The following is a 22763-nucleotide window of genomic DNA, read 5'->3' on the forward strand; positions in this document are numbered from 1 at the left end:
GGACACGAGTCACAAATGGGTTAAGGATGGGAAAACTCTTCCTTTAATTGTAAATGGTATCTGCCTTTATTTCAATAGAATGTTTTGATAGTGTGAAACAGTATGGATCAAGATAAGATGCAAAGTATCCTATCTCAATCCAAGTTGTGTAGTACATTCTGGTCATAGTTAAAGGCAAAAGGTCAATGTGCATACCATTAATTAACTGCAGAGAAACTTTACAAACTGTTCGGATTTGGATCAGGTAGTTACTGCAGGAGTTGTCTGAGTAGTAAACAACTTGGAATTTTTAGCTTACTCAACCAATTGCTCAGAAGAATTCCTCTCATGAAAATCTGAGCTACCACACTCTTAATTTGAGAGGACTTTGGTGAAAATCCCTTTCTTCATTTTAAATTAATTTGTTTGAAGAGCTGTGCTTAAGTATACGAGCTTGAAGTATATATTTAAAGTCTGAATTATCATTTTGTTTTGATGAAAATCTTAACAAGGTAAGTTCATTTTGGATGTTAAAAGGGACACAGGAGACGGAGCAAAACCGTATTAGATGGCTCCATGGAGCGCTTTGATACAGTTCTTCTCTGATTGCTCATGACAAAAATTAAAAGAAATTTAAAAATCCAAATTTTAAAAGACTGTTGAATCGCCCCTAATGCAGCAAAAGTGGACTGACCCGATGTTCATTTTGGATAATGTACATTTAAAATTCGGGCAAAAATAGGTGAAACTGTCACAAGCCAGGAACGGAGACAGGACCCAGTAGCGTTTGTTTACTGTTTTATTGATAAGAGGGAGAGAAGGGCTTGCCTCCACGATCCGAGGATCGACGAACACGGGTAGCAGATGGCGGGAAACGCGGAGGTGGCACTTCCGTGTGGAGCGAGGATGGTTGTAGACTTGCAGGAATACTAGTCGTTTGCCGGGACGGGAGAGCAAGGGCGGTATCAAGTTCGGAAACAAGGTCGGCAACAGGTGTCAGGCAGGTAGCGGGGCAAAACAGGTCGGATATCGGGAAGGCAGAACAGGGCAGAGTCAGGTCTGGAAAAGGGTTGGCAACGGGTATCAGGCAGAGAAAAACAGGGCAGAAAAGTGTCTGAACGTGAGAGCTTGCCAAGCTGGGAGCATTGAAATGAAATGATCTGCATTTATGTATGTGCTCCACATTTCCCAATAGCGGCCTTGCAGCAATGTAAGGCGCTAACCTGCTAATTAGGGGTATTGGGGGTTCAGTGTCTTACCCAAGGACACTTCGACATGTAACATGGACGAGCCGGGATCCCTTGATCCCAAGACGAGCGCTCTACCTCCTGAGTTGCTGCCGCTCCATTGGTACGCAACGATCTGACAGGGATTTCTTGAAAGCCGGGGGTTTAAAAAGTGTCTAAAAGCCGATCAGCTCTCAGGGCTGTTGGCGCCAATTGGGTAGTCACGGTGCCTTGAATCGGTAATCATGACAGAAACACCTTACAGACTTAACGAATTAATGACCTGGTGCTAAACAGGCTCATTTAGCTGCTCTCTTGTACCGGTCTACTTTCATAAAAGACTTCGTGAAGCTTGGTTGGGCTTTGGTGCTCGACTGCGGGAAAATGGATGGTACAAAGTCTGGATGGCTCCTGTCGTTGCACATTTGTCCTCTAAAATAAACCTTTCAACGATTGTAGCATGCATCCGACCCACAACAAAGCCTGCAATCCAACTGCATACATTAAAAAGCCATTCAACCATAACAGGCTCTCCGTCTCTTTTAAAAATGTCCACTGTCACATGAAAATGGACCTTTGGACATATCTTTCGTGTGTATGTAAACACTGTATAAACGACGTTTATTGTCTGAAAACTATTTTCATAGACTCAAATGGGTGTATGAGGCCTCGAAATCTTGAGTGTTAGAGATTACCTAGAATCAGATTATTAATCTGACTTTAATTAAAATTTCATGAATAAATGGGTAAATTATGGATAAATCAATAATAAATCAATACAATCTTGACTTTATTTAATAATCACAACTGCAAATAAAAGTCCGGATGATATGACGAGACTTAGATTTTACCGATTCATAATTTAAAGTTAGAAACTTTATTTTCGGATTTACAGGAGCACGGCGGCGCAGTGGTTAGCGCATGTGCGGCACAGTTCATGTCTTGGGAACCTCCTACGTGGGTACAAATCCAGCTCCAGACTTCCTGTGCGGAGTTTGTATGTTCTCTCTGTGCTTGCGTGGGTTTCCTCCGGGCACTCCGGTTTCCTCCCACATTCCAAAAACATGCATTTCAGGTGACTTGGCCGGTCCGAATGTCCCTAGGTGTGAATGAGCGAGTGAGTTTTCTGTCCCCCTGTGCCCTGCGATTGGCTGGCAACCAGTTCAGGGTGTCCCCTGCCCACTGCCCGATGATTGCTGGGATGGGCTCCAGCACCCCCGCGACCCTACTGAGGATAAGCGGTGTAGCTAATGAGATGAGGTACACTCATATTAAAAAAAACATAATGTCGACATATTTTTTGAGGGGATACACAAATTCTAAATTATATGCAATGAACATCTACAATAATGACTAACCAGTGATAAAATGTGAATCATAAACGTAGGTGTGAGTGCTGCGAGGGGACCACAGTTTGTTGGGGACGATCGAACACCGCAGACTTAAATTTCTCCTTCCTTTCCTTGTCAGATAGAAATATGAAATATTTCCGATCAGGACTCTTCCTCTTATTAGACGTACACCCGTTTCCACAGCAACTTTTCGCCATTATTCTAGTCGGACTCTAAAATAACGTTTTTCCCCCCAAACAAAGGTGGCGGCGCCGGTGGATTTCGTTGTCACGTGACCAAGTGCCCGGATGTCCGACTTCCTCCATCGTGGCTAACCGTTAGCTCGAGACTGCTAACAATATCCCCATTCCGGTCATAAAATCAAAGGCTAAACTAAACATCCCCCCTACCAGAAAGTGGCGCTGTTGGACGTGTCATTGCAGGACACTTATACACAAACTGTATAAACATGTTTCAGCCAGAATTTCGACAAAATTAAAGTTATTATGACACCTGTTACACAGTATCAAATTTGTACTTCTATAATGGTTTATAAAAATTGTTGTTGTTTTTTTTAATGTATTCTTTTGTTTAAAATATTTTTAAGTTAATTGTCCGTTATAAAAGCAAGTGTAAACGTTCATAACAACAAGTTACCCTCATGAAAATCAGATTTAAAATGAGCAGGTTGTAATTTATTTTCTTTTCAATGTACCGGTACATCCATTGCGCGAAGTTGCCCCTACCAAAATGGCCGCCACATAGGCACTGCTACAGCACGCCGACCTATCCAGCCCTCTGTTTGTATCTGTGTCCCACAATTCATAGCGGTGGGGTTTGGAAATAGAAGGTGTCATGGCTGCCGCACCAACGCCGAACAAGAAAATGTCGAGAAAACTACCGAAAGTCCTGTAGTCGACTTAAAACGACATAAATTCGACAGAAGTATCACTTTGCAGTCAATTTCAAAGGTTAGTCCTTTTACTCCCGAGTTGGAGCAACACCTCATGGCGTTTTTTCGTTTAAGGCGGAGAAAATGTGCTCCAGTGAGGTAGGAACTCTTCAAGAGAAGCTTTGGGGATCCAAAGAGGAGAACGAGCGAGAACGTCGACGAGTCATTTTTGCTTCTGCTACAGTGCCAATGATTCCAAAACTTCAAAACTAGTGATTCAAAAGAAAGAAAGAATAGTGGTTTTAAATTCAAATACAACTTTTTCAGCCTGTTACAGCAAATGACTCATTTTCACCTCCAGCAAATACTAAAAGTATAGGAAATTAAAATAAGTTTAGCAGAAACTCGTATGAAGTTGCATCAAAACTGAAATAGTTCCCGGATTTCTTTACAAGAAAAAATGATACCAACATGACTTAAAACAAAAAGCGCATCACAATTTCAACTGAGCTTTGGAATCAAAAAGTGTGGACACTTCCGTTTCAGAGCTAATATAGCAGACTCCACCTGAAATTCCCTCCCTCAAACAAGTTTACTCAAATTTTGACGCTATTTCTAAATCACACACACAACCAATGGCAACAGCACCTTCAAATAAAGTGTTCTTGTTTGCCTTTTCCTTTTGCGTACTGGTAAATACTATATCGGTAATTGCTATGTAACCATGTGCAGGGTTCATACGAGTGCTTGAAAGCCTAGAAAATGCTTGAAATTCAATTTTGTGTTTTTGAGGTCAGCAAAAAGCTTGAGTTTTGGGTGAAGGGCTTGAAATTGTTGCCATTGCCACATGTCTTGGCAGTATGACTCTATAGACCATGCAATAAATGAAGAAGCGGCTTAAGAGGACAACTCTATTTAGTAAACTGGCTTGGTTTACATTTTCCGCCTGGTCATCCTGGAACGGGGATTACCCCATGTGCGGTCCCTTCAGAAGGTTTCTTCATTTTCCGCGTGCTGACCTTTTTTTGAGTTTTTCCTTGCCCTTATGTAGCTTTCAGATCAGGTGGATGTTGCACTGGTGTTCTGCGCGTCCCTTTTGTGAGTTTCTGTGATTAAAGCTGTCACAAATAAATGGGATTTGACTTGTGTGTTGCAGACATCGGTGAATAAGATCTTCCTACTGTGTGGCAGGAATCAGCGTTGCCAGGAGCTGATAACAAGATACTCCGAGTTGTGTTGAACAGAGCAGGTTGGCCATGTTACTTTCTGCAACGTCCTTATTTTGGAGGGAACGTCGTTGGGCGTCGTCCCAGAAAATAAGCAGAGAGTAGATATGGCAAAATGGAAACACCGGCTCATGATTTCCGCCAGATGTCTACACACAATCGGCTATCGTCAGCTCCAAGACTGTTTCTTTCAAGTTAATTGCAGGTTCAACTTTCCTTATCCTTAGTTATTATCTACTTTCCACAACACTTGACATCTCGTATTTGGCCGTTGACGTCCACTGTACTTTCCTTTCGAATAAGGTCCGGGCTTCTGTCTCGCTCATTCTTTCAAAATACGTACCTTATTTCTAATTCAGTCACGTGCGCTGAGGCTGTTTCGAAGACGACATATCTGCCTAAAGGTGAAAATTTTCATATTTGCAAATCTTTTTTTACATCGGCGATCACAGTCTATTTTCTTTCCCCTTGACCGAATTGTTCGAGAAATTGACGTCGACGCGTAGCGATGCGCAAATTGAAGCAGTCGCATTCTGTTATGTGGTCATTGTGGCTCCGCAGAACCAGGCACCGCTTTAGTATTTTGACGTAGTGTATTTTCACACCCTTAAGGCGCAGTCTCCCAAGTTGGTTTATTTTGGGTTTATACCAAGTGACAGCGGTAAGAAGTACGATGAACCGAAATCGAATCCATATCGTGATGTGACGTAGTGCGATAGAGTAACCACAAACCGCTGCGTTTTTTTCCCGACGATTCAATAATAATCATAATATACTCTTAAAACAATTGGAAAGATATGGCATCAGGGGCGTGGCTTTGCAATGGATTCAAAGTTATTTGACGGGGAGGAAGCAATATGTAAAAATGGGAGAGTTTTCATCTGAATACTTGGACATCTGTTGTGGACTATCACAGGGTTCTATCCTGGGTCCAAAGTTCCATCCATCCATTATCTTCCGCTTATCCGGGGCTGGGTCGCGGGGGCAGCAGCCTTAAAAGGGAAGCCCAGACGTCCCTATCCCCAGCCACCTCCTCCAGCTCATCTGACAGAATCTTGTGGCGTTCCCAAGCTAGCCGAGAGACATAGTCTCTCCAGCGTGTCCTGGGTCGCCCCCGGGGCCTCCTGCCGGTGGGGCATGCCTGGGACACGTCCCGAGGGAGGCATCCAGGAGGCATCCTTATCAGACGCCCAAGCCACCTCAACTGGCTCCTCTCAATGCAGAGGAGCAGTGGTTCTACACAGAGTCCCTCCCGGATGACTGAGCTTCTCACCTTATCTCTAAGGGAAAACCCAGACACCCTACGGATGAAACTCATTTCGGCCACTTGTATCTGGGATCGTGTTCTTTCGGTCATAACCCAAAGTTAATGATCATAGGTGCGGGTAGGAACGTAGACCGACCGGTAGAGAGAGAGCTTTGCCTTTAGGTTCAGCTCCCTCTTCACCACGACGGACCGGTACAGGGTCCAAATGACAGCAGACGCTGCACCGACCCGTCTGTCGATCTCCCTTTCCATCCTACCCTCACTTGTGAACAAGACCCCAAGATACTTGAACTCCTCCACTTAGGGCAAGATCTCATCCCCAACCAGCATGCAAACCTTTTCCGACTGAGTACCATGGTCTCGGACTTGGAGGTGCTGATCCTCATCCCGGCCGCTGCACACTCTGCTACGAGTCGCTCCAGCGAGAGCTGAAGATCACGGCCTGAGGAAGCCAACAGCACCTCGTCATCTGCAAAAAGCAGTGACGCAATGCTGAGGCCCCCCAAACCGGACTCCATCCCCACCAAGGCTGCGCCTAGAAATTCTGTCCATAAAAGTTATGAACATAATCTGTGACAAAGGGCAGCCCAAGATTTAGAAGTAAAAATGGATGTTCTGCAATAGAAACTAGGGTGGAGCTTATGTGACCAATTTTTTTTCATGTATCTTATCTTACCCCACAAAAATCTTCCACTCCCAACAAAAACTACACAGCAGAAGTTTCAGTCATGTAAGTTGATATTTACAGGTAGTTCAATCACTGTATGAATTTGAATTGGCGCCCATTAAGCCAGTTACACACACAAAATAATAATGTCTTAGGTAGATAATACAAACAATAAGAAAAACCCAGTCCTTTATTATTCTCTTTACGGCTGTTAGGAATAGATTTGCGCAGTTTTTTCAGCAGATGCTGCAGATCAGTTTCATCTTTTGTGATATGACCACAGTATTCCTGAATCCGTGCCACACCACGTTCTGCTAGATCATTGACCACACTGATTGCCTGAACAGTTTTCAAAACATGTTTGAAGTCATCATGTGATTCCCATTCCTGTGGTTCAACATCAAGAAAGCCAACGGGAAGGTCCATGATTTTGAAGAAGTTCTAGATCTGGAGGACACAAGGTCTTCTAGACATTTGCTCGTAACAGTGTCTAAATTTACAGATATACTCTTTTGAAAATCCTGTTCAGCAGTTTCATCTATGTTGTCTTTGTTTTTTATTGCAGCCACCATGAGTTGTTTCGTTGATGCACTGACTTGATTGTCAAACAAAGCGAGTGTAACCGGTTCTGGTGTTTGATACCACAGGTACACAGATAATTCCTGAAGGGTAATTTTCTTTCTCTGCTAATTATTTGTCAAAACCTGTCATCGAACCCTTTCTCGCCTTTTCTCTTTGAGCCAACAAAAACTCTTTGTCTCCTGGAATTGTCATAATGTTGAGCATTAGCATGAGCAATGTCAAACAAGTCATAAAGTTCTTCTTTGAACTCACTTTCCTTGGCTTTTTGTGTTGCTGTTTGTCGTTCTTTGTTCTTTTTAGCAAACGCCATGATTGAAAATGTTTTTAAAGTCTCATCTCTCATCTCATTAGCTGCACCGCTTATCCTCAATAGGGTCGCGGGTGTTGCTGGAGCCCATCCCAGCAATCATCGGGCAGTGGGCAGGGGACACCCTGAACTGGTTGCCAGCCAATCGCAGGGCACACAGGGACAGACAACTCGCTCGCTCATTCACACCTAGGGACAATATGGACCGGCCAATTCACCTGAAATGCACGTCTTTGGAATGTGGGAGGAAACCGGAGTGCCTGGAGGAAACCCACGCAAGCACGGGGAGAACGTACAAACTCCCCACAGGAAGTCCGGTAGCTGGATATGAACCCACACAGCAGGTTCCCAAGACCTCAGAACTGTGCCGGACACGTGCTAACCACTGCACCGCCGCGTGAAGTCTGAAAATTTTGTGGATCTTGAATTGGAATTGTTTGAATGTACTGAATATTTACCTGTTGCTGATCTTTGAATGTCAATCACTTCTTGGAGGACAACGAAGGTATTCTGGCTTTGTCTTCAAAAGTAGGTCAAGGGAATTTATACTAGTTGAATTACACTGATCTTGCTGAGTAATGACTTGTGGGTAATAATTGTTTGAGATATATACTTACACATCTGTGGCTTATCCCAGCATCTCTAGAACTCCCGTTTAAGAAAACTGATAGAAAACGCCAAACTTCTCAGCAATTGAGCTACCTCTAAAATGTATTTTATTTAGACCAAACTGTACTGTGGTTGTTCTTTTATTTAATGGAACACATTTAGGGGGTAAGACGGTGACTTTTTGCAACTTTGAAAATAACACCCTAATACACTCTGTATCAGAAATTAAGTTTTTAGGGGTCATAATAGACGATAAATTAAGCTGGAAAACACACATCAGACATATACAAACTTAAGTATCTAAAAGCATTTCAATTACTAATGAAGCCAAATTCATTTTAAACTATAATGCATTGTATTTATTATATTGTTCTCGAGTTTTGCCATACTTAACATATTGTGCAGAAGTCTGGGGCAATAATTACAAAAGTTCACTCCAGCCCCTTTTTATTCTCCAAAAACGTGCAATTGGAACTATACACAGGGTAGGATATCGAGATCATACTAATATTTTATTCCTGCTGTCCAAACTATTAAAATTGGATGATTTCGTAAAATTTTTGACTGGACAACTGCTTTTTAAGGTCAACAAAAACATAGTGCCAGAAAACATCCAAAAATGATTCACTCGGAAAGAGGGAAGTTGTAATTTAAGGGGCTGTCTTAAATCCATAATCCCAAAGGTGAGAACCACCAGGAAAACTATGTGTGTGTCTGTGTGTGGACTCACACTTTAAAACAATTTACAAAACGATCTGAACAAAGCCACTCTTGGCATCTAATAGTGATTCATCATACTGGTTTAATTCCCAGAGGCCTAATACTTACTGATCAGCAGCGCCTAAGCCTTTAGCATTTTTTTACGTTTTGGCACTCGGGGACAATGCATTTGAAAACGTTACGTTACGGCACTGAATGACTTAAGGGCAATACAAATAAATGTGACTTGTGTCTTGCAGACGTCAGCCAAAAATATCTTCCTACTGCGCGGCAGGAACCAGAAATGCCTGCCGTTAAAATTGGGGAGGAGGAGGAGGATCTGAAGCCTTATCACGTTAAGCAAGAGACAGAGGATGGGGAGCTTGTTGGCGTTAAAGAGGAGGACGATTTTCCAGTCTTGCTAGTGACCGGGGTCCGTTCAACCGTCGAGGATCAAGGTCAACCTGAAGATAACGGTTGGCGGGAGCCTCGAGGCATCAGCTCCCGTCAACACGTGGAAACTGATGACGACGACAAGTTCAACTGCGCAAACGCTGAAGGTGATAACACATGTTCTCAGTGTGGGAAAACGTTTCAACGCAAGTCTTATATTAAGTTGCATATGAAATTCCACGCTGGGGAGAAGCCTTTTTCTTGCTCGGTTTGTGGTAAAACATTAATACATAGTGGGGACTTAACAAAACACATTAGCACCCACCCTGGCGCAACAACTTTTGCCTGCTCAGTTTTTGGTCAAACATTCACTGAAAGCAGGGGCTTAAAAACACTTAATTGACAAAGTATCATACAGGCCGTTGATAGGAACATAACGGCCACAAAACCATTTCCCCTCACCTTTTTCTAACCACCGACTCAGCCAACACGTCAAAAACCCACATTCATCCACAGGAAGTGAGTAGACTCTCCTACTGTATTGTTGAATGTATGCTTTTTAATTAGTGTGGTTTTTGTTGACTGGTGTAGTGCATGTTGTTGTGATTGTATAAGGGTAAAGGTGATAAGTATGAATGTAGCAAAACGAGAGGTATCAGTTCGTTGTCTGTTCCGGGTTTGCTGTATGGAAGAGTCTTGATTAAAAGAGTGAGAGGAAGAACGGATGAGGTGGTGATGGAGGGGCAGAATGGTTTCAGGAAAGGAAGAGGATATGTGGATCAGGTGTATGCAGTACGACGGGTGTGCGAGAAATATTTTGCAAAAGGTAAGGATGTTTATTTGGCTTTCATGGACTTGGAAAAGGCGTATGCCAGTTGATAGAGGCGTTGTGGCGAGTGATGGTAAGGTATGGAGTGGGTGGAAAGTTGTTGGAAGCAATGAAGAGTTTTTATGTGAACAGCAGAGCATGTGTAAGAGTAGGGAGTGAGACAAGTGAGTGTTGACTGGTGTGAGACAGGGGTGTATGATGTCACCATGTCTGTTTAATGTGTACATGGATGACGTGGTGAGTGAGATGAATGCAAGAGTATTTGGCAGAGGTGTAGAGATGATTGATAAATGGGACAGGGCACCTGTATGATGCGGCAGGGGTAAACCAGTGAAAGCTGTCGGGCCCTGCTGTTAAATAGAACAGTGTGTTGTGTCACTCTGACCCAATTGACATGGTCGCTTTCTCGTGTCCTGTTTCATCTGGAGAGACGAAAGCATGACCAACTTGGGTGCCGGGGTGCCTAACTTGTTTGGGTGTTGGGGTATTTGGGTCGGCCATGGTCCAAAAATGTTTGTGTGTGTTTTTTTGCTATTTTTCCCCCATTTTTGTTTTATTTGTTATTGTAAGTGTTTGTCTTGCTGTCGGTCACCCCTCTTGAGGGATATGACCAAGGTAGATAGATAGATAGATAGATGTCCTGTGATTCTCCCCTCCAGGCCGATCGCTTCGACAGCTGTTCTACGACATAAGGGTGGGTTAATGCATTGTCACAATGAGATTGCAAAACTGCAGGTTAGTCTACTCACTCCCACAGTTGTTTTGTGGTGAACGTTTTTTTTGTGAACTGCTCATCCTTTTTGCCCTGAATTTGATCAGTACGTTGGTTTGCTCCACTGTCCCTGAAACATTAGCCCGCATGACCACATAAACCACAAGTTGCTCACTAACAGGCCGATGCACCTTGATGCGAGACAGGAAATGATCTAATGTGTTCTGGATAACGATTTAATAGTGAATAGATGCACAAACCTGACATGGCTGTAAGAGCCTTCTATTGGCCAGCAACACATATGCTTTGGAATTGTCTCCACATTTTGACATTTTTAGAAGGTAATTAGGTTATTTAATATGTGATGACAGAGAAGACAGTAAACTATGTGATAGTTATTTGTTTCATCTGGATTTCCACGTGAAAGACGGAGACATTACTCATGATGCATGATGAGAACTGATGCATTTTGACAGTTACGGTTTACCTCTCCTCTGCGTCAATAATGTATTTGATCTCACATTATATTGTGAGCAAATTAGGACACGCGGAATTGTGTGCAGTTAACAAGCGCAATGACATATATCCATAACGTTATTGTGACTATTCTGCTTTAGCGACAGGCCATGTCGATTTAAAGGCACGATTCGTTTAAGATAAAAACAGGGATAGGCTAAACCGTCATTTTCTGCTCAATTATACTCTACGGTTTGGAGTGTGAAGAGTTTTAAAGCAAAATACGATCTTCCATTGCATTTATGTTTAACCAAGATATCTCAATGTATTTTGTTTCAAATACATGCGTAGTTGTGAAAAAGGACTTACATTTGTGCGGTTTCTTTCCAGCCATGTTTGTTGATATTGAGAATTTGCAAAGTCTTCTGGGAAGTCACTTTGTTCCAAGTCAGCTCCTGACCTCGCTCCATCTTAAGTGGTTCTTTTGTGGGTTGAAGGGGACTTCTCTCTCGGTCTTGATTGTATTGGGACACATTACACTTGCTCACGCAAAAACCAAGTGACGAGGGCAAGTAGTGAGGGAAAGTGAGAAGAATGGGACGCAGCAAACGATCTGAACAAAGCCACTCTTTGCATGTAGTGGTGATTCATCATACTGATTTAATTCCCAGAGGCCTTATACTTACTGATCAGCAGCGCCTAAGCCTTTAGAATGTTTTTACATTTTGGCACTTTGGGACAATGCTTTTGAAAACGTTACGGCACTGAACGAGTTAAGGGCAATATAAATAAATGTGACTTGTGTCTTGCAGATGTCAGGCAAAAATATCCTACTGCCCGGCAGGAACTAGAGTTTCCTTTCGTTAAAATTGAGGAGGATCTGAAGCCTTGTCACGTTAAGGAAGAGACAGAGGATGGGGAGCCTGTTGACGAGGAGGACGATTTTCCAGCCTTGCTAGTGACCGGGGTCCGTTCAACCGTCGGAGATCAAGTTCAACCTGAAGATAACGGTTGTCGGGAGCCTCGAAGCATCAGCCCCCGTCAACACGTGAAAACGGATGACGACGACACGTCCCACTGTGCAAATGCTGAAAGCGACTCGCAGTCGGAAGGTGGTAACACATGTTCTTGGTGTGGGAAAACGTATCGACGCAAGTCTTATATGAAGTTGCATATGAAATTACACACTGGGGAGAATCTTTTTGCCTGCTCAGTTTGTGGTAAAAGATTCACCCAAAATGGAAAATTGAAATTACACCAACTAACCCACACTGGCGAGAAGCCTTTTTCTTGCTCAGTTTGCGGGCAAAGATTCACTGAAAGTGGAGGCTTAAAAAGACACACACTCACCCACACTGGCAAGAAGCCTTTTGCTTGTTCAATTTGTGGTAAAAGATTCACCCAGAGTGGGGACTTAAAAAAACACACAAGAACCCACACTGGCGAGAAGCGTTTTGCCTGCTCAGTTTGCGATAAAAGATTCACAGAAAGTGGGAGCTTAAAAAGACACACACTCACCCACACTGGCAAGAAGCCTTTCGCCTGCTCAGTTTGTGGTAAAAAATTCACCGAAAATGAATATTTGAAATTACACCAACGAACCCACACTGGCGAGAAGCCTTTTGCCTGCTCAGTTTGTGGTAAAAGATTCACCCAGAGTGGAAACTTGAAATCACACCAACTAACCCACACTGGCGAGAAGGCTTTTTCTTGCTCAGTTTGCGGGCAAAGATTCACTAAAAGTAGGAGCTTAAAAACACACACACTCAGCCACACTGGAGAGAAGCCTTTTGCTTGTTCAATTTGTGGTAAAAGATTCACCCAGAGTGGGGGCTTAATATCACACACGAGAACCCACACTGGTGAGAAGCCTTTTTCCTGCTCAATTTGTGGAAAACGATTTTCCCAACAAGGAAACTTGAATTCACACACTAAAACCCACACCGGCGAGAAGCCTTTCGCCTGCTCAATTTGTGGTAAAAGATTTACACGGAGTGGGGACTTAAAAATGCACACCAGAACTCACACTGGCAAGAAGCCTTTTTCTGCTCAGTTTGTGGTAAAAATTTCACCCAAAATGGAGAATTGAAATTACACCAACGAACCCACACTGGTGAGAAGCATTTTTCTTGCTCAATTGGTGGAAAACGATTCATTGACAGTGGGAACTTAAAAAAATCACAGTAGAACCCACACTAGCGAGAAGCCTTTGACCTGTTGACATTGTGGTCAAAAATATTCATCCATATCGGACACGAGAATTTACACACAATAATCCACACTGGCGCAAAGACTTTTGCCTGCTCTGTTTGTGGTCCAACATTTACTGAAAAGGGGGGGGGGGTGTAATACAGGCCTTCTATAGGAACATAACTGCCATAAAACTTTCCCCTCACCTTTTTCCAACCACTGACTCTGCCAACACATAAAAAAACACATTCAATCACAGGAAGTGAGCAGGCTCTCCAGTTATTTAATAAAGATTTGAAAACCCAAAGTCTTCAAAAGATTATTGATTTGCACATGTGTCATGTTTCTTGATAGATAATCTATTTCATAAAATTTTGTCTGTTATCAATGATTATCATTATTGTAATAATAAGATCACCGACTTAGGTCCCCAGGGTTGTGGCCTGTCCTCTTAAAACTGGGTTCATTGATCAGTATTGCAGTGTTCATTTTACCTCTGAAAAGTGATGGGTCCCGGAGACTCGCATGCTTAAAAATCTATAGGTCACAACAGACATCTATGGGTCCCCAAAATTTAGTGTTATCTGGGTTGAAATTGTAAATCGGCGACAAATATATAATAAAAATCTATATATTCATTCAGTTTTAATGATCAAATTATTCATTTTCTGCATCAATCATTGTTGCTAATATACCGATTAAAGGGATAACCACAAACCTATCTTTTTTAAAATGTTCTCCTTTTATACTTCCTTTTTTTCTTAACTTCGTAATACAACATAATAATTCGTAATATAATGCCTCAAAGCAAGTGAGCCGTTTGAGAGCCAGCTCTCTTTAATGACTTGAGCCGAAAAAGCCGGTCCTATCAAAAGAAAGGGATTTTTCACTACAAAACTCGAGATCGGCGTACAGACGAAAACTCGAACCGCAAGACCAAAACAACAACGTCTGATCTGCCTGACAAAAAGTTTGGAGTGCGGTAAATCTTTGTTAAATAAAATGTAATCGGAAAATAATGACCATTTTGTGTCAAAAAAGTTGCGTCCCAGGGACGCACGTTGATTTTGAGTCTTGAGACTATGCGTCCCCCGCAAAAATTATGCGTCAAGGACGCGGGTAAACGAGAACACTGGTACTGTTAACCTCATCATCAATTCTTCCACCTCCCCCCTTGCTAACACTGAGTGCTCGTGTCATCGATGTGCTTTATTCTTTCATTTGATTCAATTTTCATTGTCATGTGAATAAAACGTAGTTTGTTAAAATCGAACTCTGCATTATCTGTGGGTCGATCTTCTTTTTCTTCTGGACTGATCAATCACTATTAATATCAATGAACTACAAAATCGATCATTTAAAACTTAAAATGCATTGTGTTTAAAGTTGCATCCTTCTTGATAAATGCTAGACACAGGCTGTTTCAGATGAATTCACGTTGGAAACTGAGTTTCTGAACCAAATAAATATAATTTAAAGCCATTTGGAAATGAGTTGCCATTTTGGCCCTAAAAGAGTCAGAAATCATGTTATGAGTGAGGACTTTTGCCAGAACCGAAAATTAACTATGTGTTAAGTTGAGACGAAACAGAAAAGGGACTGGGATTTACCTGGACCAAAATGAAGTTGAGACTGGAAATCACCATGACCACATTGTAAGTCAACATTAAACTGAAATATGAACTGTTATGAGTTTCTACGGTACGTGACCCATCAGTAGCCCAATTAGTTCCCCCTTTAACAATCAAAACTAATAATGGTCAAATGGTTTGAACAATATTATTGACACTATTAACAGCAAATAAACAGTGTGAGGTTTGAACAAGCATATTCACAATTTCGTTAAATCTGACAATATGACGTTTTAACATTTTTTTCCGACATTTTTAACAGCAATTAAACACAATTTCACTATATCATATCCCAACAATATGAGTTTTTATCGACACTTTTAACAGCAATTAAGTACATTCACGATTTCATATCATATTCTAACAAAATGAGTTTTTTTAAATATAGGCAGCACGGCGGCGCAGTTCTAAGGTCTTGGGAACCTCCTGTGTGGGTTCAAATCCAGCTACCGGACTTCCTGTGCGGAGTTTGTATGTTCTCCCCGTGCTTGCGTGGGTTTCCTCCGGGCACTCCGGTTTCCTCCCACATTCCAAAAACATGCATTTCAGGTGGATTGGCCGGTCCAAATTGTCCCTAGGTGTAAATGAGCGAGTGCGTTGTCTGTCCCCGTGTGCCCTGCAATTGGCTGGCAACCAGTTCAGGGTGTCCCCTGCCCACTGCCCGGAGATGGCTGGGATGGGCTCCAGCACCCCCGCGACCCTACTGAGGATAAGCGGTGCAGCTAATGAGATGAGACTTTTGAGGTAAAAAAAAAAAAATATATATATATATATATATATATATAAAATAAATGTGTAACACCATCTAGAGCGAGCCCATCCACCCGGGTCCCATTACACTTTAACCTTGTTTAAATTCGCGTAAAACGTCGCGTTAAACTTCTGCCAAGTTTACAATTTCCACTTTACTCCAAGCTTCGATTGATAATTTTGCGCCCACCTATCTAGTACTGTATTCTATGTGTTTTTGTTTCTGCATTCCCGAAAAGACGACCATTGAATTTTCCAACATCCGACCAGGAAAAAGGGTATGTACCCCAACTTTGCAACTAGGACTTCCCACCTCGAGTGTCCTTCCAATGATATTTCCCCGGTTGGGGGTTGGAAAACCCCGATTTCCCACATTCTTGGGAGGCTTTTCGGTCGTATCTGGTAGGATCTCCCGACGCACCCATTTTCTTGAATGCAGCATGTGATCTGTGCTACGTGTACCCACAATCCATTGCGGTGCTGTTTGGAAGGAGAAGCCGTCATGGCTGCCGAGCAAGAAAATGGCCAGAAAGTCCTGTAGTCGACTTAAAACGACGTAAGCTCGACATAAGTAGCCCTCTGTGGTCCTTTTGGAAGGTTTTTCCTTTTTATTCCCGAGTTGGAGCGACACCTCGTGGTGTTTTTTCCTTGAGCTTCAAACTTGGAGAAAATGTGCTCCAGTGAGGAGGGATATCTTCAAGAGAAGCTTCGGGGAGTCAAAGAGGAGACCGAGCGAGAACATCCACGACTGGATGCTGTTTCCAACCATCTCGGGGCAGGTTGGTCATTTTTGCTTCTGCTACATCCTTGACATCAGGAGCGTTACCAGTGGGGGGTGGCCAGTCCCTCACTTACGGACACGCTCTTTCCAATCAAAGAAAAGTGGATGTAGTAACGAGGGCAGTCTGGGCAGCGCATATGTCATCTCGTAAATAATTGTGTATGTCACTGGACACTAGCTTGGACTCTCCTGCCTCCTCAGCACACAGGGTGCGCATCAGTCCCCACGGAGGGAGCGGCCCCTCCCAGCCTATTGCTTTGTAGTAGTGACAGGAATTCTGTTTTTTATTTTTTTAGAGAAGCGACTCTTTCAGCTTGACTGACCAAAATCAGACAGCTCTTTTCGTCTCAGAAGCGGCTCTTTAGATTGCTTTTTTTGCTTTAATGCAGCGGTGTCAAACTCATTTTAACTCTGGGGGCCACACGATAGAACAAACATTCTGTCGGTGGCCAGACTAGTAGATTAAAGAGAAAGAACGATAAAGAAATAAGAGAAATAGAGAGGAAAAGGAGAGAGGGCGGGACAAAGAAAAAGATAGAGAGCGTGAGAAACAAAAGAGATAAAAAAGTTGTGAGAGAGGGGGGAAAAGAAAGGGAAATAGAAGGAGAGAAAAGAGACAAAGCGCGAAGGGTATGAAGAGAGAAAGAGAAGGAAAAAAGGAAGTTAGAGCAAAAGAGGGTAAAAGACACAGAGAGAGAAAGGAACGAAGAGCAACAAAGGAAGAGTAAAAGAGAGACACAGAGAGGGAAAGAAACAAAGTGGGAGAAAAGGAGTGTAAAAGAAAGAGAGGGAGAAATAAATAAATACAAGTACAGTGTCTGTGAGAGGCACCTGGCTTTGGCAACATCAAGTTGACATATTTCAACCTGCAGCTTGTTTTTCTCCTGCGCTTCTCTGAGTGTTGTCTTGCAGGCCGGATTCAATCCCTTAGCTGGCCTGATCTGGCCCGGGGGCCGCCTGTTTGATACCTGTGCTTTAATGCATACGTGACTAATTATTATCTAACGGCATAAACAAAATGACTTAAAAGGAAACAATTCAGCAAAAAAAAACTCAAAATAGACAAAAATGAAAAAGAGACACCATCCCCTGTTCTAAAACCTACATGAGGGCAAATAATACACAAATATTGTCAACATAAAATATAGGTTATTCTAATGCTATAGAATAAAAGTGTGTTTTAAGCCTATATTGAAACAATTCCACTGAGGATCTAGATCAAATCTCAGAAGAGCATTCCACAGCACCAAGGCCCCGAAAGGAGAACGCTCTCGAACCTGCGGATCTCTTCTTGGCCCTTGGGATAAGCTAAGGGTTATGAACTGGGGTTTGAGCCCCGTATTAGGGTTCTCAACTGAATGTAGGTTTCCAAAAAAATAGAAACGGGTTTAGGGCTTAAGTTGAGACATCTGGCTGCGTTTCTCCTACATATATAATGTAATAACTTCATTATATTTATGAAATTCATATTAACTTTTATTTCAAATAATTCATTTTCAATAATACACGTTTTAGAAACCCAGCAAAAATAATGCGTCTACGACGCAGGGACGCGGGCAAACGAGAACACTGCCCTGATGTCTCGGGTGATGTGATCACATGATTCAGGTCGTCATGGTGATCGCAGGGTCCTACGATACGTCATCCCAACGTAAGCCCTTGGTCATTCTTTTAGAAAGAATAAAGATTTGAAGTGTTAACAGACTCTACTTATATCTTTGCCTTTCTCGTCACACCGCACTTATTTGGCATATACGCCGGCGTTTACTCACCGCCCTACAGAGTAATACGGCGAATACAGGAACCAAACGTGGCACTAAGTGTTGACAAAGCCACTCCTACCAACTCGTGGTGATTTAATTTCCAGATGTTTAATACCTACTGTTCAGCAGCGCCTAAGACTTTAGAGTTTTTTTATGTTTGGCTCGGGAACAATGCTTCTGAAAACGAACGAATATTTTACGGCACTGAAGGAGTTAAGGGCAATACAAATAAATGTGACTTGTGTTGCAGACGTCAGCCACAAATATCTTCCTACTGCGTGGCAGGAACCAGAGTTGCCTGCAATTAAAATTGAGGAGGAAGAGGATCTGAAGCCTTATCACATTAAGCAAGAGACAGAGGATTGGGAGCCTGTTCGCGTTAAAGAGGAAGAAGATTTTCCAGTCTTGCTAGTGACCATCGAAGATCAAGGTCAACCTGAATATAACAGTTGGCAGGAGCCTCTCAGCATCAGCTCCCGTCAACACGTGGAAACGGATGACCACGACACGTCCCACTCTGGAAAAACTGAAAGCAACTCGGAGTCGGAAGGTGGTAACACATGTTCTCAGTGTGGGAAGACGTTTCGAAGCAAGTCTGATATGAAGTTGCATATGAAATTCCACGCTGGGGAGAAGACTTTTGCCTGCTCAGTTTGTGGTCTAAGATTAACCAGGAGTTCGACCTTAAAACGACACACTCTAACGCACACTGGCGAAAAGCCTTTTTCTTGCTCAGTTTGCGGCCAAAGATTCACTGAAAATGGGAGCTTAAAAAGACACACACTAAACCACACTGGCGAGAGGCCTTTTGCCTGCTCAATTTGTGGTAAAAGATTCTCCCAAAATGGGAAATTGAAATTACACCAACGAACCCACACTGGCGAGAAGCCTTTTTCTTGCTCAGTTTGCGGCCAAAGATTCACCGAAAATGGGAGCTTAAAAAGACACACACTAACCCACACTGGCAAGAAGCCTTTCGCTTGCTCAATTTGTGGTAAAACATTCATTGACAGTGGGAACTTAAAAAAACACACTAGAACCCACACTGGTGAAAAGCCTTTTTCCTGCTCAGTTTGTGATAAAAAATTCCCCCAAAGTGGGGACTTAAAAAAACACATGAGATCCCACACTGGCGAGAAGCCTTTTTCTTGTTTGGTTTGCGGTAAAAAATTCACCCGAAATGGACACTTGAATTTACACCTCCTAACCCACACTGGCGAGAAGCCTTTTACTTGCTCTGTTTGTGGTAAAAAATTTACCCGAAATGGACACTTGAAATTACACCAACTAACCCACACTGGCGAGGAGCCTTTTTCTTGTTCATTTTGCGGTAAAAGATTCACCCAGAGTGGAGACTTAAAAAAACACATGAGAACCCACACTGGCGAGAAGCCTTTTGCCTGCTCAATTTGTGGTCAGAGTTTTACCATGAGTGGAAACTTAAAGAATCACATTAGAACCCACACTGGCGAGAAGCCTTTTGCCTGCTCAATTTGTGGTCAAAGTTTTACTGAAAATAGAAACTTAAAGAAACACATTAGAACCCACACTGGTGAGAAACTTTTGATCCGTTGACTTTTTGGCGAATAATTCATCCATATAGGCACTCGAAATTACACACCAGAACCCACACTGGCGAGAAGACTTTTGCCTGCTCGGTTTGTGGTCAAACATTTACTGAAAGTGGGAGCTTTAAAACACATAATTGACCAAATATCATACAGGCTGTCTATAGGAACATAACTGCCACAACACCATTTCCCCTCACCTTTTTCCAACCACTGACTCTGCGAACATATCAAAAAACCCACATTCATTCACAGGAAGTGAGCAGACTCTCCATCAGTATGATAAAGATTTGAAACCCCAAAGTCTTCATAAGGATTCAAAAGATTCATGATTTACATATGTGTCATGTTTCCTGATAGATTATTTTATCGTGTGTCCGCATAAAATGTTGCCTGTAATCAACAATTATTTATAAAACAATGAGATTGCCAACCTAGATCCCAAGGGTTGGAGCCTGTTCTCACCAGAGCTACAAAGCCTGGAGAGCCTGTGGTTCTCTCCGTCCCTGTCGTTGGGATGAGAACAATACCCGTGAAGTGCACTGCCAAAAGAGATGGTAACCTTTATTTCTTCATCTTCCTGGTTGGCCATGTACTGCTTCTCAAACACCCCTGCCCTAAGGGACTTTTATCCCAAAAGTACAAAAAAAATGGTTAGTGCAACTGACTTTTTGCTGTTATGTGCAAATATCCCATGTTGGCACGTTGTGAAAATAATCCCTGATCATTAAAATAAGTCATTTCTTCCACTGGGTGCTTGTGTCAACAATGTGCTTTATTCTTTCGTTTGATTCAATTTGTCATGTGAATAAAATGCAGTCTAATAAAATCAAACTGTGTGAATTATTTGTGGGTCGATGTTATTTTTCTTCTGGACTGATCAATTATTATCCATATCAACGAACTACAACATTGATGATTTAAAGCTGAAAATACCTTGTTTATAGTTACATCCTTCATGATCAATGCTAGACTCAGGCTATTTCAAATTAATTCGTGTTGGAAACTGAGACCGCGCCTGCTGACTGAATTGGTAACCACCAAATTAGATTCTGAACCAGATGAATACAATTTAAAGCCATTTGGAAATGTGTTGTTATTTTGGCCCTAAAAGAGTCGGAAATCATGATATGAATGATGACTTTTGCCAGAACCGAAACTTAACGATTTGTTAAGTCAAGACAAAACAGAAAAGGGACTTGGATTTCCCTGGACCAAAATGAAGTTGAGACTGGAAATTATCATGACCACTGCGGTTGATGGTGGACGCATCAGGTTAGCACTGCTCGTTCTATGCGTTTGTACTGTCATTGGCGTCGGTTTTAAGAGTATTGTTAATTATTAATTTTACAATTCTAACCATTTTAACATAGTTAGAAGTAAAGCAGCCGAGTCCTGCCATGGCCGGGCATTATACCGGCGGGCGGAGACGTAACTGCGTGAGATTCTTGCTCAAAGATGTTGTGGCAATTTCGGAGGGAATGTCAAGGACGGATTTTATTAACAAGTTTGTTGAAAAGATTCTGAAGTTTAAAAAGGAGGAGGTACATGCTGTCATAAAAATGACTTCTGGCAAAGGCTTTGATGTGAGTTTTGAAACGGCAGCTCTTTATCAAGAGTTTTGGAATCGCTTTGAGGGAGTGAGGTCCCAGTTTTCAGGATTTACAGTGGAGAAGCTGACTGATAATACTAACAAGATTGTCGTTGTTAGAATGTTTAGTGAAATGATCAGTGCTGATGACGTCTGTTATTGGTTGAGTAGATACTGCTCAGTAAAAGGCCAGGCTATGAAGGTGAGGTGTGAGAAAGGCTATTGGAATGGTGCCTGGAGGGTACCAGTCCAACTACGGCAAGATCCTCAGGGCTTTCAGGGACTGAAACAAATTCCGTCGACTATATTCCTGGGGGAAAACCGTGGCTTTATCCACTATCAAGGGCAACCGAAACTCTGTCGCAAATGTGGTGAGCATGGGCATCTGGCTGAGGTATGTGATCGAATTTTTTGTGGAAAGTGCAGAACAATTGGACATTCCTTTGAGGAATGTAGCAATAGCAGAAAATGCAATCTCTGTGGAGAAACGAATCACCTCTTTAGAAACTGCCCGAATTCGTTTGCTAACAAATTGAAAGCTAGGAAGGCAGTTAACAAAGACAACAAAGACAATGAAATGATGTCAGACAACATAGATAATGAAATGAATAAATGTCACAAAGACAATGAAGTAAATAAAGATAACAAAGACAATGAAATTAATAAAGTCATGGAAATACAAAATGAAAATGAACAAGAAATTAATGAAGTTATAGAAATACCCAATGAAGATGAACAGGAAATGAATAAAGTTATGGAAATACCCAATAAAATTGATCAAGAAATGCACAAAGAAATTGGACAAGACAAACAAATTGAAAAAACAGATGTACCTACCAAAACCCCTGGAGCAGAGACCAGAGAATCAAAATTGAAACAGGAAGAACCTGGAAATTCTAATTCGATTTCTCATAAAATACCTGAATTTGGACATGACAAACGAATAGAAAAAGCAACTGCCACTCCGAAAACACATATTAATCAGGAAGAGCCTGGAAGAGAGTTCAAATTAGCAAATTTGTTTGCTACGCCATTGCCGGGATTTGGAGAAGACAAACAAATCGAAAAGGCGAATGACTCTCCAAAAACCCATACGGGCACTGGAAAGAGGAGTAAAAGTAAGACAAAATTGGGAGTGGTGAAAAAACCAGAAACAAAGATAAGAGATTTAGAAGAAAGCCGATTGCCGGTAAATAAGCCCACAAGGGAACTGTATGAAGTTGAGACGGAGGAAGTCGGGGAGGGAAAAAATCTGACCCTTAGTGGGCAAGGAAGTAAGAGACCCCTTGATAGGTCCTCTGGCTCACCCCCTAA

At 42.2% G+C, this 22763-nt stretch overlaps 4 protein-coding genes across 4 annotated transcripts in view; all 4 read left to right on the top strand.

Annotated features, from left to right (window-relative positions):
- Window positions 1-22763, top strand: part of LOC148368411 (uncharacterized) — a 261108-nt gene that overhangs the window by 124049 nt on the left and 114296 nt on the right. The window lies entirely within an intron of this gene.
- Window positions 3357-22763, top strand: part of LOC148368422 (uncharacterized) — a 52132-nt gene continuing 32725 nt past the window's right edge. Inside the window, exons 1-5 of the mRNA XM_088329651.1 lie at window positions 3357-3507; window positions 4585-4677; window positions 7154-7235; window positions 9046-9345; window positions 11988-13258. Coding sequence (XP_088185777.1) covers window positions 9090-9345; window positions 11988-13258 — 1527 coding nt within the window. The 5' untranslated portion in view covers window positions 3357-3507; window positions 4585-4677; window positions 7154-7235; window positions 9046-9089. The remainder of the gene's footprint in view (window positions 3508-4584; window positions 4678-7153; window positions 7236-9045; window positions 9346-11987; window positions 13259-22763) is intronic.
- LOC148368423 (uncharacterized) overlaps window positions 4687-22763 on the top strand; it is a 219507-nt gene continuing 201430 nt past the window's right edge. The window contains exon 1 of the mRNA XM_088330450.1: window positions 4687-4859. The gene's annotated coding sequence lies outside the window, so the exon portion shown is untranslated. The remainder of the gene's footprint in view (window positions 4860-22763) is intronic.
- On the top strand, window positions 16190-20704 carry LOC148368424 (uncharacterized). The gene is made up of 2 exons (XM_088330452.1): window positions 16190-16525; window positions 18541-20704. Exons 1-2 carry the CDS (start codon window positions 16417-16419, stop codon window positions 19863-19865), a joined length of 1434 nt encoding a protein of 477 aa, XP_088186578.1. The 5' UTR covers window positions 16190-16416; the 3' UTR covers window positions 19866-20704.

This window comes from Urocampus carinirostris, chromosome 3, assembly GCF_059441175.1.
Source record: "Urocampus carinirostris isolate Australia breed hairy pipefish chromosome 3, RoL_Ucar_1.0, whole genome shotgun sequence".
Classification (NCBI taxonomy): domain Eukaryota; kingdom Metazoa; phylum Chordata; class Actinopteri; order Syngnathiformes; family Syngnathidae; genus Urocampus; species Urocampus carinirostris.

Bases quoted from the DNA above. Each gene is read 5' to 3' on its own strand.
- LOC148368424 (XM_088330452.1), top strand. From the start codon at position 16,417: ATGTGCTCCAGTGAGGAGGGATATCTTCAAGAGAAGCTTCGGGGAGTC. The intron at 16,526-18,540 runs GTTGGTCATTTT...CTTGTGTTGCAG, and splicing joins TTCCAACCATCTCGGGGCAG to ACGTCAGCCACAAATATCTT.